At 48.2% G+C, this 15,932-nt stretch overlaps 4 protein-coding genes across 4 annotated transcripts; 2 read left to right on the forward strand and 2 right to left on the reverse strand.

Moving 5' to 3' along the window:
• Nucleotides 1-3,082: 3,082 nt before the first annotated feature.
• HOO65_040369 (uncharacterized protein) lies at nucleotides 3,083-5,329 on the forward strand (the record flags this gene model as incomplete). Its single annotated transcript, XM_071002638.1, has 4 exons — nucleotides 3,083-3,535; nucleotides 3,601-4,197; nucleotides 4,291-5,256; nucleotides 5,312-5,329. The coding sequence occupies 4 exons, from the start codon at nucleotides 3,083-3,085 to the stop codon at nucleotides 5,327-5,329; spliced, it is 2,034 nt and encodes a 677-aa protein (XP_070859212.1).
• A 546-nt stretch (nucleotides 5,330-5,875) lies between these two features.
• HOO65_040370 (putative prephenate dehydrogenase NADP+) lies at nucleotides 5,876-8,007 on the reverse strand (the record flags this gene model as incomplete). Its single annotated transcript, XM_071002663.1, has 4 exons — nucleotides 5,876-6,927; nucleotides 7,014-7,122; nucleotides 7,438-7,498; nucleotides 7,901-8,007. The coding sequence occupies 4 exons, from the start codon at nucleotides 8,005-8,007 to the stop codon at nucleotides 5,876-5,878; spliced, it is 1,329 nt and encodes a 442-aa protein (XP_070859213.1).
• A 511-nt stretch (nucleotides 8,008-8,518) lies between these two features.
• HOO65_040371 (RCC1 repeat-containing protein C10F6.04) lies at nucleotides 8,519-9,679 on the forward strand (the record flags this gene model as incomplete). The annotated part of the gene is made up of 1 exon (XM_071000646.1): nucleotides 8,519-9,679. The coding sequence occupies one exon, from the start codon at nucleotides 8,519-8,521 to the stop codon at nucleotides 9,677-9,679; it is 1,161 nt and encodes a 386-aa protein (XP_070859214.1).
• A 239-nt stretch (nucleotides 9,680-9,918) lies between these two features.
• On the reverse strand, nucleotides 9,919-11,321 carry HOO65_040372 (DNA repair protein rad9; the record flags this gene model as incomplete). Its single annotated transcript, XM_071002824.1, has 2 exons — nucleotides 9,919-9,930; nucleotides 9,978-11,321. The coding sequence occupies 2 exons, from the start codon at nucleotides 11,319-11,321 to the stop codon at nucleotides 9,919-9,921; spliced, it is 1,356 nt and encodes a 451-aa protein (XP_070859215.1).
• Nucleotides 11,322-15,932: the final 4,611 nt, after the last annotated feature.

Raw genomic sequence — 15,932 nt, forward strand, 5'->3', positions numbered from 1 at the left:
TGGATTGATGGGCTGTCTAAACATGAGGTTCCACCTTTGGCACCTCCTCCCTACCCGCTCACATCTATCTGTACATGACTTCTCAGTGTTACATGAAGCACAGAAGTAACAGGAACATGGTCATGACCTAGCGAGACAATATGGAAGAACTTGACTCCTTGATGCCAAGCCCGTTGGTTCTCATAGTAGCCCTAGACGAAACTCATGGGTAGTCTGCTCCTGAGCTCGGGGTAGAAGTCAGAATCTAGACGCTGGTCCGTCTAAATGCATAGTCAATATGTCAGTTCCAGGCTCTTGCCTTCTATGTGTTGTTAGTTCAAACATTGTTGAGCTGGCCTGCAATAGCTGTAACAAGCTCGATTTCTTGGCATAGACCCCAAGTTACCTAGTGCCCCTAAACAAGAAAAATGCCAAGAAAGGCCAAGCCATATGCCAAGACTATGAGTAGTCCTTTTCGCGGAACCATGTTGTCTCAGAGGGGATAATACTATGTCACGGAAAAATCTGGAGCTTCTATTATTCGGGGGATTTGGATTTGCGCAACAGCACAGGTGTCGAGAAATGTTGACAAATATTAAGACGAGGAGGTATAAAGTTAGCGGCATGATACTGAGCCGTGATTGACCGGAATTATTCTGAATTTTCTCTACATCTTCCATGGAAGGAATAAGTAGGCGGATCACTTGGAAGGAGCAAACAACAAGGATGAGATAAGATGAAAATGCTGTGAAGGGGAGGTTCACAGGGCGCAGTCTGCTGGCACAATTAATAACAAACTTGTGACTGCTTACCCTCCTCGGCTGTCCAGCTGTTTAGACATTAATTGGGGGGCGGATATTTGGGGGCGGTTCCATGGGGCTAGGGCAGAACTGGGAGGTTCGCGCGTTCAAAACGTTCAAGTTGGCACTAACTGCACCAAGCACGCATGCATAACGGATAGAATGTTGCTACGTATATCAAGAGCCACGTGATCCCATACATTTAGAGCAAGAATGTCTGGTCCTCTGTCTTTAAGCCTAGATAACTACATGAACCTAAGACTAAGATCCGATCGACAAGACTTGCACATCTTTCAACAGAGGAGGTTGTGACAAGACGGAAACGAACAGGCGATCCAGGAAGTTCACTCCGTTCGCCCCTCGCTTCGCTCTTCGCTCTTAACATGGTTGAATATGGCTAAAAATATACATGTATCGTTGCAACCCAGCATGTTGCACATTGAGAGCCCTGTGTGTTGGCGCCCTTTAGCGCAATGTTCAGTGCGTGCGCATTCTGATTCATCCTTTCTCATGAGAAACCGTCCGTCCCTATTCATATGTAAGGAAGCTACAGGAATGAGTGCGCTACCGCAATTTCTGTTATTCCACCAACGAATTCAGCGCCATGAGTAGCCTCTAATTAGCCATGCAGGCTGCCATACCACCCGCATAAGACCTTCTTAGGACGACACGTGCCAGTAAGTTCTTCTTCTTCTTCTTCTTCTTCTTCCCTCCACCTCCCGGTATGTTCAATACTATCCCCAGTCCCTAGTATATGCTCTCAAATTGTCTCATAGTAAGCGTTGCAGATTGCCCTTTCTCTGACAAGCAGGACGCAAGGAGACGTCTTAATTTCGACACAAGCCTTGGCATAGAGTCTATTAGCTGCTAATCCGAATAGTGGCTTGGCCCTGGTATAGACTCTTCGTGACATTCTTCTCTGTTTATTTGATACAAATGCCAAGAATATTGAGATGGGACTCGTGTTCGTTCCTTTTGCTCGCTTTGGTGGAAGCGAGCGAGACGAGCAGGAGTCAGAGAGATTAAGAGAAAAAACTATGAGTCTAGAATGGGAAAATGCGGAATCAAGAGTCAGCTGTCAACCTTCCCTGTCTATTCTAAAGGGGGAGGGAGGGTGCTGAAATTTAACATTGCGGAAGTTATAGCGACGAATGAATGGTAAGCGATAGAGATTTTAGGTGTTGATGATGGTCCAGCCAAGTGGTTATCACTGTAGATCGTAGCTTATTTTTGATGCAATACTTGGGTGAAAACTTTGGCGTAACAACTGACCGCTGACCTTACACAGCCCTATCCCAAGACTGATATAAACTCGAAACTCAAGCCCCTTGAGCCAAAGCTGGAACCAAAGCCAGAACCAAATCCAGACCCAAAGCCAGACCCAAAGCTAGACCCAAAACCACACGAGATAGAGTCGGCTAAACTTTTCCCTATTCGTGTTTCAGCTTTGCGTATCTCTGTTCGTCTTTTTTTCCTGGCCTTAGCGTTAGAAACAACTGGATGCTGCGACGGCTGAAACTTTGTGGGAGCACCCCTTACTTTACTTATGTATTACTAATATTCCTACCATGTTTACACACTGACTACTAAGGTAGGGTTACCATGAAGGAAGCCGCCGTATATTCCCTAAACAACTAAAAAAACAAAAAACAAAAAAAAAAAACAAAAAAAACAAAAGACAATGTATACTAAGGGTTAATCTACTTACACTAACCCAAACACCATGGGTGTAGGAGGTTCGTGATGATTATCTTGTTAGGTGGCACAAGAGGCATGCTCTTTGTTTGTTTATTTGTTTGTTTTTTGACATTTGGCAGTTGCTATTGCGGAGTGGCAGTTGCCTTAAAGGACGTAACTTTTCCTTTGTCGAAAGTAACAACCTCCTTGGGCCTTTAGTTGTTGCTCTCCACAACAACGACAACAATAACAAACATCACAAAAGCGACTTCTCTAGCTAGTGGAACGAGATAATGAGGGAGGAACGCGCAAACAGAGGAAAAACAACTGCGCTACTAGTCTTCGAAAAGAGGAAGGCACACGACTTCATGATGGCTACCAGATGGAAGTGACGATCTGTCTTTACGTTATAATGACATCGTTTTGCTTGAATTAGTTGCGCTTCTCTTGAACACCGCATTCTTCACTTTGCATTCTTCCATCTCCAACTTATTCTTACTTTGGTATTTATTTTTTCATCTTCCAGTTTGCTTATCTGCCCTTTTTTTCGATTTCCGCATTTCTCCCTCATTCTCCTGTTAAAGCATTCATTGAAACTCGACCGGCCCGCTCTCAAACTATTCATCATGACTTGCGACGTATTGACTCCTACAACGCCTATAGACTCGATTATTACACACAGCAATGATGCCCAAAATACCTCACGCATTCCGGCCCCTCCTTCGGCGCAGCTGCCACCCCCTAAAGCCATTCGCCGGAAACCAGTCGGGTCTAGGTCTACTGTTTTGAACCCTTCAAGAACAATGAGTCTTAGCCTACGAAGAAACTTGACTCGAGATCCATCAATAGTGTATCCGGGCCCTCTTGACCATGATTCACGCGTAGAGCTGCAAATGAGCAGCCCAAACTTGTCTGTAGCAAACATCGGCCGTCAAAACTGCACCCACCCCGAGATGGTGCGCTACTGGTCTGCCGCAGATCTATGCTCACATTGCATGCGTCCAGGCGCATTTGGCTGGCTATATCGATGCTGTTCTGATCGAAATATCATGATAGAGGCCAATATGGATAATGCCAAGGTGTGTCTTTGTACTGGGAGGAGAAAAAAAAAAACCCGCTGTAACAATTTCCTAACTTTCTGCAGCACGACCGTCATATATTCGATAAAACTGGCCGGTCTATGGAGCACATGATTAAGCCCAGAAGTAAAACTGTTCTCACGCGCACCAGGAAATTTGATGTGCTTGGTGAAATAAGCAATCAGGAGTACAGCAGATATTCGCCGTCACAGCTTGCTAGTCTCGTTGGACAGCGCTCAGAGGTAACTATATCATTTATTCTTAAAGCCACCCATATCTATCTGCACAGCCCCATTGAGAAATTCGTGCTGACGAGGATGAAATACATGCAGGTTCTTGAAGCTGCCAGCAAGGATTTCCAACGCCCTCATATCAGCAAAGGTCTTCTTGATCCCACCCCACATATCCCCAACTTTGCAACTGAGTGCAAGTACAAGTGCTGCCCTAACTGCAGGCCAAGTTTTAAAGATCATGCTTTCTTGCCTTTGAATGCCATAATGAACGATGAAGTTCCTGCTACTGCAGTCACTGGGTTTGGTTTCCATTTACTAGGGGCTAGGCCCGTTGCCAATGCCAAAATACTACGCAGTATTGGAACTCGGACTTCTTCTAGGGGAGAGTTTGAGGAGGAGGAAGTCGACCCTGATGCTGAGCTCGTCCTTGTAAGTTTTACAGATGCCTACCCCTTAGTTTTGATTTTACAGGGACCAAAATAACTTACAAAATTGTGACCCGGTGCTATATGCAACCAACAGAAAGAGCCTGAGCCACCGTTTCTCCCGAACCCTGACCCTATTTCCGATTCAGTGGACTTTGATTCTTTGGATTTGCATTTGCAGCCTGATACCGAGGCGCTAGTCGTTGGCTTGTTGCGTCAACCAAAAGAAGAACTCAAGGTCGATTATCCAGGCTCGAATCGCGTAGACTCAGTTGGCATGGGACTTGCCTTTATTTCTAGAACCATTTCAACAACCGAAGACGAACTTCCGGATCGACACGAGGAGTCCAGGTCCTCTATCTACAACGAGACTCTGCCATATCCAATGACTGACGAGGAAGTAGACGGAGACGATGTGAACCGCAATGTTTCTGCCACTGACGGCACATTCACTACGTATGATTTCAACGCAAGCCACTTTGAGTACTTTGCTCCCGAAACAGAATCTTGCTGCATTATGCCATCGCCCCTTCACCTACCAACGAAGCAGGAAAAGGAGAAAACTCTCACTATAGCCGATGACTGGAACAAAACTATTGACAATTTTGAGGTGGACGCATCGTTGGACCTCAGGCTAAAATTGCCTACAGACATTGAGAACTACCTGTCTTGGGAAAGTGAAAGCGAAAGTGACTTTGATGTCATGACTAATGTATCTAGCTCGGCTTCATTGTCAGATATTCATTGCGACTCGGAAAATGGGAAGTGTGCTGGCGAAGCAAAGATTTCGGAGCCTAGTTCATTGCGTGGTAGCCGACTGGAGCCTGTTCCACGACTGGCATACACGAGCCAAAGCCAAAGCCAAAGGGAAAGTCAGAGCCAGAGCCATAGCCAGAGTCAAGGCCAGGACCAGGACCAGGACCAGGACCAGGACCAGGACCAGGACCAGAGCCAACACCAACTCAAACGGAAGCCACTGCCTTTATCTTCTGTTAAAGGAACGCCAATCATGCCAGTGTCACAGTTTAAGCCTCCTGGCCTCCCAATCTCAGTTCAGAGACAAGTGCCTTTGTACACATCGACATTGCCAACCTCACCATCTAGACAAAGAACCACAGGAATTCCTGTTCTTGTAGACAGAACGAAGCTAGCAAGCACTAGTGCAAGACCGATGGGGCATGAGTATCTCCAAACTGGAGACCCACGATATAAGTCAAGCTTGACTGTAGGCTGCTCGCCAAATAGGGCTAGCCAGTCACGGATCCCTCGTTTATCACCAGTACGCATGCGAGTCGACGCAAGGCCCGGGACAAGTAGCCCGACCGTTGTTCTAAGCATAAAACTGGAGTCTGGGGGACGATGAGCAGCATGATTGATGGCGAGAAAAGGGGTGTTATTGTATTAGAATATTCTTTTTTCCGGAGCATTGGTTAACAGCGAAGCGCAAGGCTTATTTGAAAAGGCATACACAGAAGAACGGATTGAGAAGAAAAAAGGAAATAGATACAATTGGAAGGCGAAGGCTAAATGAAAAGAGAGAACGCATTTACATGTGTGTATGTGCATGTTATGTATGTGGACGTGTACGTGTACATGTATGTGTACATGCATTTATGTGTATAAATAAAAACTTGTAAGCTCTCTACGCATGCATACAAAGAAGGCTAAGCTTGCCTAACGGCTTACTTGTCGTCCTGTGTCACGATGGCAGTCATCATTCGGTTCCCTACTGCTGTGGCTTCCGTGAATCGCGGCTCAAAGAACTTTTGCGTGCTTACAAAACGCTCTCGCCACATATCAAAATGCCCCGAATTGACACACTCAGCCCATCCTCGCGCAGCAAAGGTAAACTCCAAATCGTCAGAGCGGTACGTATGGTCGTCGACGGCCGTTTTTAGAGTGTTATCGAGCAGCTCCTGCGAGCAGAACAAGTGTTCCACGACACCCAGCCAAATGCGAAACAGCGGCGTGGAGCACAGCATGTGGTCGTATGGCACGATGCCTAGCTTGGCCCAGCAATCGACCATGGCTAGCAAAGACAAGTGATTGTTGGGACGCGGAGACTCGGAGTCCATGTCAGCGTCGGCATCGCGCAGCGTAAACTGTTCTAGAAGATCGCTGCGGAGGAGAGGTTTGCGGGCCCATTTGGGGGCACCGACTGGGCCAAATACCCGGTCCTTGGCTGCGTAGATGCGCTCTTGCAGAGCAGGCAGATCCCCGACGACCATTAACTTGTAGAGATCGGTCACGCTCGATGCGTACTGCGTGATTTGCTTGCGGGCCTCGGGGTTGAGAATGGCCAAGCCGGCATAGACGTGCCACTTGGCGCTGTAGATGCGCAGCATGATGTTGATCTTGACATTTTCTATGCCGCCTACATAGCGGGCTGAGACCCATGGGAACTCGCGCTCGGCATGCCATGCCTTGCCCATACTGAGGAAGGCTACGTGCGTGACGGCCTGGGTATCGGCTGTGATGCGGTCATGTTCACGAGCTGAGAGGTAGACGTGCTTCGACTTGAGACAGCTAAGGACAGTCTCGACCTTGCGAACAGACTCATCGCTGGCTCGGTGCTTGATGATGACAAGCGGCATGCCCTGTGGGCTGACCTTTGGGCCGTGCAAACTGTGGCATGAAACGATGTCGACATCGGCGGGGATCGAGGCCTCAAAGGCTCGGACTTCTGGGTCCTTGCAAGATGTTTGGCCTCCAACAATGGCACCCATCTTGGTTGCTACATAGAGACGACACGGCAGTTAGACAAGCCCTCTTGACGGTTTTGGTCTTGTTGATTGGTTCATGGGCAAGAGAACAACATACACGGGCCATACTGGGCGATGACATTGCCAATGACGGCAGCCTCAACGCTGTAGATGATGTAGTCGCTGGCACGTGACACCAGGTGGCCGTTTCGGCAAATTTCTATTTTCTATACGATGAAAAAGGCCAAATCTCAGCGCGCATTCTTCAAGCAGGCGTTGTTGTGTACAAGGCATTGAATGAATGATGTGTATGATGACAGAGACGGAGACAAATAAATTATACGAGCCAAGACAAAGGAAAACGGAATCACGAGACAGGGAGGGCCGGGCAGCTTGTCATTCTACAACGATAGACAACCAAGACGACGATCCCCCTTTTTTCTTGCTTTTTTTTTTCTTCTTCAATATACGGCATAGTGCTAAAGGAGAGAGAGAGGGGGGGGGGGGTATGGGCTTGAGAGCAAGAAGAGAAGTCACCGTACAGTTCCTGCAAATTCTTCCTTGAGGTCTTCGTACTTTTCTTCGCGGTCACACGCCATGATTCTACGAGGAAGAGAGCACATGATATCGGTTAATCATAACAGAGGTCCTAGAAATATCTTTTGTTACGTGTTAGCGAATTGCTTCTTGGGTAGACACAAAGCGAGAGGAGCAATTTGAAAAAAGAAAAAAGGGTAAGGGTGGATTCGCACTCAGACAATAGTTTGTTAAGGTAGCTAGCGTTGACATCATCGAAAGCCTGCGCTAATGTTGGGGCCAGAATGGTTACCCAACGTAGCAACAAACAATGCTCGAGCCAAATGCGCTCTAGTCATCATCGCGAATGGGAGGGGAAGAGATAAAGAAGGAAAAAGACAGAGAGAAAGCTTACCAATTGGTAGGACTGCGGGCGCAAGACACAACATAGTCGATGCTAAAGTCTTGCTGGGGGAGAATCTCACTCACCTCCAACCCGCAGAAGAAAGATGATGGGCATAGATTTTGCCCATGTCGCCCATGCCAATAAGGCCAACCGTGAAGCCAGCGGCTTTCATGGAATTTTCATCAGACATGATTTTGTGTATGCCAAGAAAGTATCAAGACAAACTCAAGTCAAACGGACGCTTGGTACTTGGATTCTCACTTGAGTCCAGGTCTAAACAAGGTCGGAGGAAACCACTAAACACTAGACGAATCAAAGAGTCGTGGTTGCGATGATGAAAGGAAGATGAATAACTGGACCAACGGAAGAGAGGCTAGCGAGCCTTTTATAGCAAAAATATTGGAAGAGAAAAATCTGACAAGTGAAAAAAAAAATGCGGCGTTTGAGTTTAGTGGGGCTACACGGTTACGAGCGCGAAAATGCCCTCCTTATGCAACTATTAGAGATATCCAGGTGGAGATATATGCAGCTAATGGGGATAGGTACTTGGGTGGCTTTTTAGGTGGGGCGGACGAACCTCTATCCCCGTTAAGTCAATGTGCAAACAGATGGAAGACGAACGAAGAGCATTGCATGTTACTAGACAAGAGCAAGCGCACGAGAAAAACTGCCCTTTTGTTGTTTCCTTTGTTTTTCTAAATATGGCCATCTTTGCATTGGGATCCAACGGCAATGGCCAACTCGGAATCGGCCACTTTGAGGATGTGTCCGTGCCCCAGCTGAGTCTATTTGCCTCTCCGCCTGATGGTGGCTTAGAGATTCTGAGTGCAGCATTTGGCGGGAACCACTCGCTGCTTCTACTTAAGAACCCGATTCAACCGTCTATAGAACATTCGTCTCCCCCTGGCGCCTGTGTGTACTGCTCTGGCCTTGCCACAATCGGGGCTTGTGGTTTGAACTCGCCTGCTGACAAGGTCGCCAACTTCCGCCCGCTAATGGCTTTTGCTTCTACTACATCCGCGGATTCACGAGAAGCGGACAGCGCTACCCCAACGCACATCGCTGCCACATGGGAGGCATCGGTACTTGTTTTCGACCGCGTACGTGTGTATACTTTGGGGTCGGGCTCTAAGGGCGAGTTAGCTCTAGGTTCGCTGCCAGCAGAGATCTTACGTTCAGCATCTGCAACAAGAGTTCCAGACTTCCCGCCCAGCGGAACGGAGATTGTGGACCTTGTAGCAAGCATGGCTCATGTGCTGGTGGTTTTGGATGATGGGCGTGTTTTTGGGTGGGGAAACGGACGTAAGGGTCAGTTGGGTGAACCAGCCGATGCCGTTGTCAAGAGCCCTCGCCAGGTTTTCGTAGCTGGTGATGCCGATTTCAAGGCCATACGGGCAGTCGCTGGGAAGGAATTCTCAGTTCTACTTGATGCTAGGGGTCGAGTGGCTGTTTTGGGCGGCGAAAAATGGGAGATAAAGTCTTCAGCGCCAGCGGTGTTACCCGACTGTATCGACATTAGAGCTGGATGGGGGAATGTCTATGCTTTGCATGCAGATGGAAAACTGACGGCTTGGGGTCGTAATGACCATGGGCAGCTCCCACCTGCAGATTTGCCTGCAATTAGCAGAATTGCGGTGGGAAGTGAACATGTCGTATGTCTAACAAAAGAGGGTAAGGATGTCATCTCATGGGGCTGGGGAGAGCACGGTAACTGCGGCCCAGGTGTTGATGACAAGGGTGACTTTAAGAATAGGTACAACATCATCGCTTCGCACAAAAACATTGCGGCAGAAGCTGAAATTGGATGTATAGCTGCGGGCTGCGCAACGTCATGGATCAATATTACTTCTGTTAAAATGTGAATGGCTTGTTTATTTGTTAGATCAAGTTGACTAGGGCTTTTCGAACGTTTGGATGAAAGGGTTGTCAGACTAGTTGTCTACATGCCATAGAACAAGCCATGTTTTTGGACATCTGAGAGTCTTTGTGTAGGCTCAAGCCCATCCTGGGAGCCGAGAGATTCCTCATTTCTTTGTTCATTAGGCGGAGCCCTATCACCTTGGGCCGGCATTGTTGAGTCCTGCGTGGCGGCATATCATCGTTAGCGACTGAGCTGCTTTGAAGTAGGCGAGTGCCATGAAAAGATACGAGGTAACTTACATCACGACTGCTGTTATCCCATCCCAAACCCGTAAACCCGTCCTCAGCCTCGTCTTCGTCTTCACCTACACGCACGGGCTCCCATCCATCGTCGCCTACAAAAAGGCCATCCTCTAATGCTACTGCACTCGCCCGCGGAGGGGCCACTTGGCTGGCTTGCGGGCGGATGTCAAAGAATGACATTCGTGTTCGAGATGCATCTGCCGACTGGTGCTGTTGCTGCTCTTTTTGTTGTGCTTGTTCTTGGCCAGAACGCTTCTCAGCTCTACCGCCCCGAGACGGCGGTGGCATAATTCCCACCGCCGGTACTGCAGGCTGCGCGTTGTCCATCGCCAAAACTGTTGCTCTGTTGGCTGTTGTGCGAGACCCTGCATTTGGAGAGAGATGGACGGGTGTAGCCCGGCGATCAGCCACGGCTACCATAACTGGCGGCGGGCGTTGCCTATCAGATCTCGGATTGGCAGAATTGACAGAGACAGCGGCTGCGCCAGTAGCAGCAGCCGCATCCAGTACAGGTGCTGCCGCTGTTGCATTTTCGGCCTTCTTGCGCTTTGCTCTCTGTGCAGCAGTTGTCGTAGAGCCACGCTCGCCAACAGTCATTAGGAGAAACTCGCAGCTGACTGCATCCCCATCGTAGCTGAATCGGATTGGCCTTTCGGGGATAGAGTAGCGTGCCTGGAGATCAGCGCTCAGAATTCCAGCATGCTGCACTACTGCGCGAAAATCCCGCACACTGATGATGATGTGTAGGCCATTTTCAACGTCGATATCCTCAAATTCGTCCAGGTCTACGGCAATGCTTGTCTGCAGAGGCTTTTTGAGAACCTCGTCCGCATTCAGTGCTTTTTCCATGTAACAATTGAAGTTGATGTGGTCTTCATCAGAGTTGATATCCAGGAGTTCCACACCAGGGCCGAAATGTTCCATAATCTGCCTCAGAGTGCGACTGGCAATCGTCCAACGATGTGTAGCCTCCTCGGCGTTGAAGCGTGCATGTACGACAACAGCACTTTCGAACGTTAGCCGGTGCGTTGCCACGCAGCCGTTTCGAAAAGCTATGCGCACAACCATGCGACTTTTGACGCTTGGTCCGTCTTCGATGGACACGGTGCAGTGATCGATAGTGGCCCCCCGATCGCCACCAGAACCATCCTTGCCAGAACCATCTCCGCCGCTACCGCCACCACGAGCTCGAAACAAGGCAATTAGCACACGCGAGTACAGCCGGCAGTAGAACTTTTCGCTGCCTGAGGATCTGTTGAATTTGTATCTAGAAAAGAAGCGAGAAGTATTGAATGAAAAAGAGGCATAAGCAGATTTCGTAGGGTTGAGGGCAGACAGCATGAACTGAGATGGCCAACCCAAGAATTAGTTAGCAAAAATAAAAACTAAAAAAACATCGCTAACACGAGAAAACAAACAAGGCCTACCTTGTCTCTCTGAGCTTCTAGAGAAACTTCATCGTGAAATTTGTTTAGACAAATTAAGGCATCGCGCAGGCTCGAGACACCATCATCGCTTAGAGTGAAGCTCAAAACAGACATGATTTTGGGGAAGGCGGTGCGGGTTTCAGTCAGCCTTGCTTGGTTGAGCTGGACCGCACTGAGAGATGGATGCGGTAAATGATAGTCTGTGTCTTGGGTTGGCGCAGGAGAAAGGAAGTGAAAAAAAAGAAGAAAAGAAACAAAATGAGCATTTATCAGCTGAAGGTGAAAATATTTTTATCAGTTTTGCGGAAGGGCAGATAGAGAGAGTAATTGCGAATTTTGTCCAAGTACCAGCTTTTTAAAAGGGAAGGTATGAAGCAGAGATGGGATGAATGATGCATGCCATACATACACTATAGTAGGGGAAGAGAAATCGCAGCTCGTTCCTCACACAGTGAAAATGTGGATTTTCAGAGTCGAGTAACCGGAAACCCACGATGCTGGAAAACAAGAGAGAAAATCAGCAAAATTTGGAACGTCTGGAATCAATCACCTCTTTCTTTTCCATCATTGCAATATTGTCAGATCTTTGTTATGAATTTGCTGAGCTTAGGGCTACATACGTTGGGCGTCTGTCTACCGAGACCTTGACAGGGAACCGCTGTCTTTACTACGCCCAGCCATAGATTGATGATAGTATAAAGTATATCATTCTATTTGCATGGTATGAATGAGAACCGGGGCTCATAGTAGCCCCTAGACACCTCAAGAGGCCAATTACGAAGCTCCATAGGCTGCCTTGAGAAATGGCCCGACCTAAAGGAAGCCTAGCCGACGTGTAGTGGTGGCTCTCTCAGTGCGAGTTATGCGTGGTTTTATAAAATATTAGTCTGCCTACGCGACTAAATCTCTATGAGGCTCTGGAAAAGAGACTCGGATAGGAGTTTGCATATGGCTGGCCATGCCCCAATCAAGTCGTGATGGAGTCTACAGAGAGCCATCAGACTGCTGTCAACATCCCATCCAAGCTTGGCACGAGCAAGGGTAGACTTGTTATGAGTGTCACCATGACTGTTTTCACGTTGATAGAAGATATAGTCTCCTATCGGGGCACTTCTGCGCATTGAACATGCAAGAAAAGAAAGCGCTAGATGCTAGATGCCTCTATGCCAGTTGCATGAATGGCTACAGCTAGGTTGGTCTGATAAAGCCGGTAGTAACAATATCAGGCACTGGACATGGCTTGGGTCGTCTCTCTGATAGTGGCCGTTCCTGGCTCCCACTTGTGTTTGTATTAGCTGATGCCCGTGTGTCGTGTATCGTAGGCGCCGTAGGCTGACCGCAGTTTATTTTCCGGTTGATTCCGCAGTCGATGATGTTTAATCTATTTGGCAATGAACTTGCTGGCCTTCTCTATCCTTATTGTACAGATGCCGCGTTCTTTTGCTTTTGGAGACCAGTCTTCATTAGCTAGCAAGTCCCTGGCTAGCCTAGCGCATAGTACCCCTCATTGCTATTTTCATTACGGGCAAGCCGAGTCCTCCCCACGGGCTGCTTAAGTCGTTTCAATAGCGAATGCTGACATGCAATAACTGCATAAATCTTCTGTGTGATTCTTGAGGCCTGCGAGATCTTGAGGCCAGGTAGAGCAGAAGTGGGTGCAGAGGCCCGAGAAATGGCCCTAGAACAAAGATGGCCCCTTGTGACTGGACTGGAAAATAGATAGAAAAATGTTTAGAGAGGAAAGAGAGCTACTCGTACTCTGGCCAGGCCAGACCTTATAGTAGAGTTATACGTGTTTGTGTTTGTATTTATGTCTGTATTTAGATGGAAGCCGGCTAAAATAGAGATGAGATGCTCCATCTAGCCGAGCCATACCAAATAGAACAGTAAAGACCAAAGATCATATTACGCCTGGCCCTCATATAGACACGATTGGCTTGGGCCTATAAAGTTCTTGATGTTGGCCGCAGCCATGTATGCAGAAGGACAAAACCATTGTACTCCGCCGGGGCTTATCTCCCGCGCCGAAAGCCGGTGGCCTTTTAGATTGGGTTTTTTTTCACGTGGTTGCCATCTACCAAAGAGACCAGGTAACCAATTCTAGAACCCAACAGGTACGTCCCCAGGCCGTGATAGATAGAGAGACCTCGTGGCTAAACTGCCGGACCCTGAAAAGTCATGGTAGATGCTTGACATCTATGCACTCCTGTCACTGCTGACGTGGTTAAAGTACAAAAGAACAAGAAAAAACAATAAGCAATAAGCAGCAAGCAGCAAGCAACAGACAAAACAGTGAACAGGACGTAGAACAAATACAAAAAAAGTAGCAAAGAAAAGCAAGTTGTATCTCGGCACTCGCCGGTTAACTCAACTCGGCTATAATGTCCGATAAGGGCCGTATTTTCCCAACATACGACCATAGCCTGCGGAAAATACGGGGTCCCGTCTGCTCCCCCTTAGTCAAGCCACAGAGCGCCGAACCAGTAGTATGGTGGGTGACCACATGCGAATCCTCGGTGTTGTATGTCTGTTACCTTTTTTGCCCTCTTATGAGGTGACAGCATTCTCTATAAAGCCCGATGCCTCCTGAATCTCCCAACATACGACCATAGCTTGTAGAAAGCACGGGATCCCGTCCGCTCTCCCTTAGTTAACCTACAAAGCGCTGGACTAGTATTATGGTGGGTGACCACATGAGAATCCCCAGTGTTGTATGTCTTCTACTTTTTGCTCCCACGTACTTTTTCAGAGTGTGCCGTGTTTGTATTGTTTAGCATCTACCTACTGGTTTTTCACAGCAATACAAGAAGCGTATGATGTCGTCTTCCACTAAAACTTCCAGCCAGCCAGCGGTTGCAGGTGTGTGTCGGCTTCAAGGATCTCCTATTACTTTTTAGGGTCCAGCAGTTTAGCCAGGAGAACTCTCTATCTAGCGCCGCCCGGGAACGCACCTTGCGGGTTCTAGGATTGGCTACCTAGGGGTCTTGCCTAAGAGGGCAACGGCTGTCGGCGTAGGGTATTGGGCCTGGCAAAGTACGTCGGTTTTGTCCTTTGTTCGGCGAAGCGGTTGCTGCGTTTTAAAGTAGTTCCTAGTCGTTAGGAGAAAGGGCTCTGAGGGCTACACCTTCCGAGCCCCCTCGACATCTCCTTCCGCTCCTGTCCTCGTTTTATATCTCTTTCTCTCGTGCTGCCCCATTTCTTATCCCGTTGAACCCCTCCCCTTCTCAGTAGCTTGTCTATAAACCTCTGGCCCCACGGCCTCGGCAGGGCCTTGCACGTCCACCAGTGTCCTCACTCCTTTGGTTGGTTGAAGTGTATGCACTCGCGTGTATCCATGCTTGAAGAAATCGTGATACTGGCAAAAACCTCCATGTCCTGTCTTCACTGCCAAGACGTGTCCCAGTTCTGTCCTGCTCAGGCCCTTGTAGTTGGACACGGAAAGGGAGGCCGCAAGGGATATCGCTGAGCGGGCGGCATCCTGCTTGATCTTTCCACCATTCTTCGTACTCTGTACGGAGTTGGTTTCTCCTCCATCTCCACGGTCTGGCTAGGCCATGTAGGCCTAGACCTACAGCATTTGTACGTACTTCTCTCCCTGGTCTCTCGTCCTTGAGGCTCAGAATCCGTGTTGTCAATGACGTCCTGAGAAGAACGCTTTTTCAATTTGTTTTTTTTTTTTCATTTTTGCTTAATTTATAAAGGCCGAAAAACGTCACATTACCACGTACGACCATAGCCTATGGAAAATACGGGGTCCCGTCTGCTCCCCCTTAGTCAAGCCATAGAGCGCTGGATCAGTAGTACGGTGGGTGACCACGTGCGAATACCCAGTGTTGTACGTATTCTTTTTGGCTGGCTGTCGCCCCACCCGTGACTCTTCGTCTAAGCCTCCACGTAGGTCTCTCTCTTTTTGAAGCTTGGGCATACTTTATGCTCCTTCAACTTGAACTGACTTGAAATCTTTTTACGGAAATCACAGAGATTCGACACCAGATTGGCTGCCGGACAGAATTAGCTCTTTTCAAGTACCGATATTAAACGATGGAAATTTTGCAAATTTCTTTATAGGGTTTGAATGATCAAAGGCAGTTGCTCCCAAGCTAACCTGTTACTTATTCGCGCTCTATCATGGTTAAAGCTAAGTTTCTCTGCCATATATTGACAACTCTTGTAAGAAGCTTTTGCACAAACCTCGGGGCCAGTTTCTTGCTATTACCTCGGCATTCCCACAGGTAGCCAAAAGCATTGGGTTTCTCGCGGCCCAAAACTAGACACTTGACCTCTGCGTCCTCGCGTTTAATCCGCCTATGATATCCCTCGAAGTCGCCGTGTCTGGAGGACGCTGCCAAGATTCGGGAGACTGCACATCAGGGCATTCCCTTTGTCCAGCCGATATCAACCGTTTTTTGGGCAGCTCAATGCGTGACTGAATGTCTAATCTTTAGGCCGTTATCTTTTAGTTGGCCGACTTCCTCATTACCTGAGGCTTTGCAGAGTCCTGAGACATAGCGTACCTTACCGGATG

This window comes from Ceratocystis lukuohia (assembly GCF_044167205.1).
Source record: "Ceratocystis lukuohia strain C4212 chromosome Unknown Supercontig4_pilon, whole genome shotgun sequence".
Taxonomy (NCBI): domain Eukaryota; kingdom Fungi; phylum Ascomycota; class Sordariomycetes; order Microascales; family Ceratocystidaceae; genus Ceratocystis; species Ceratocystis lukuohia.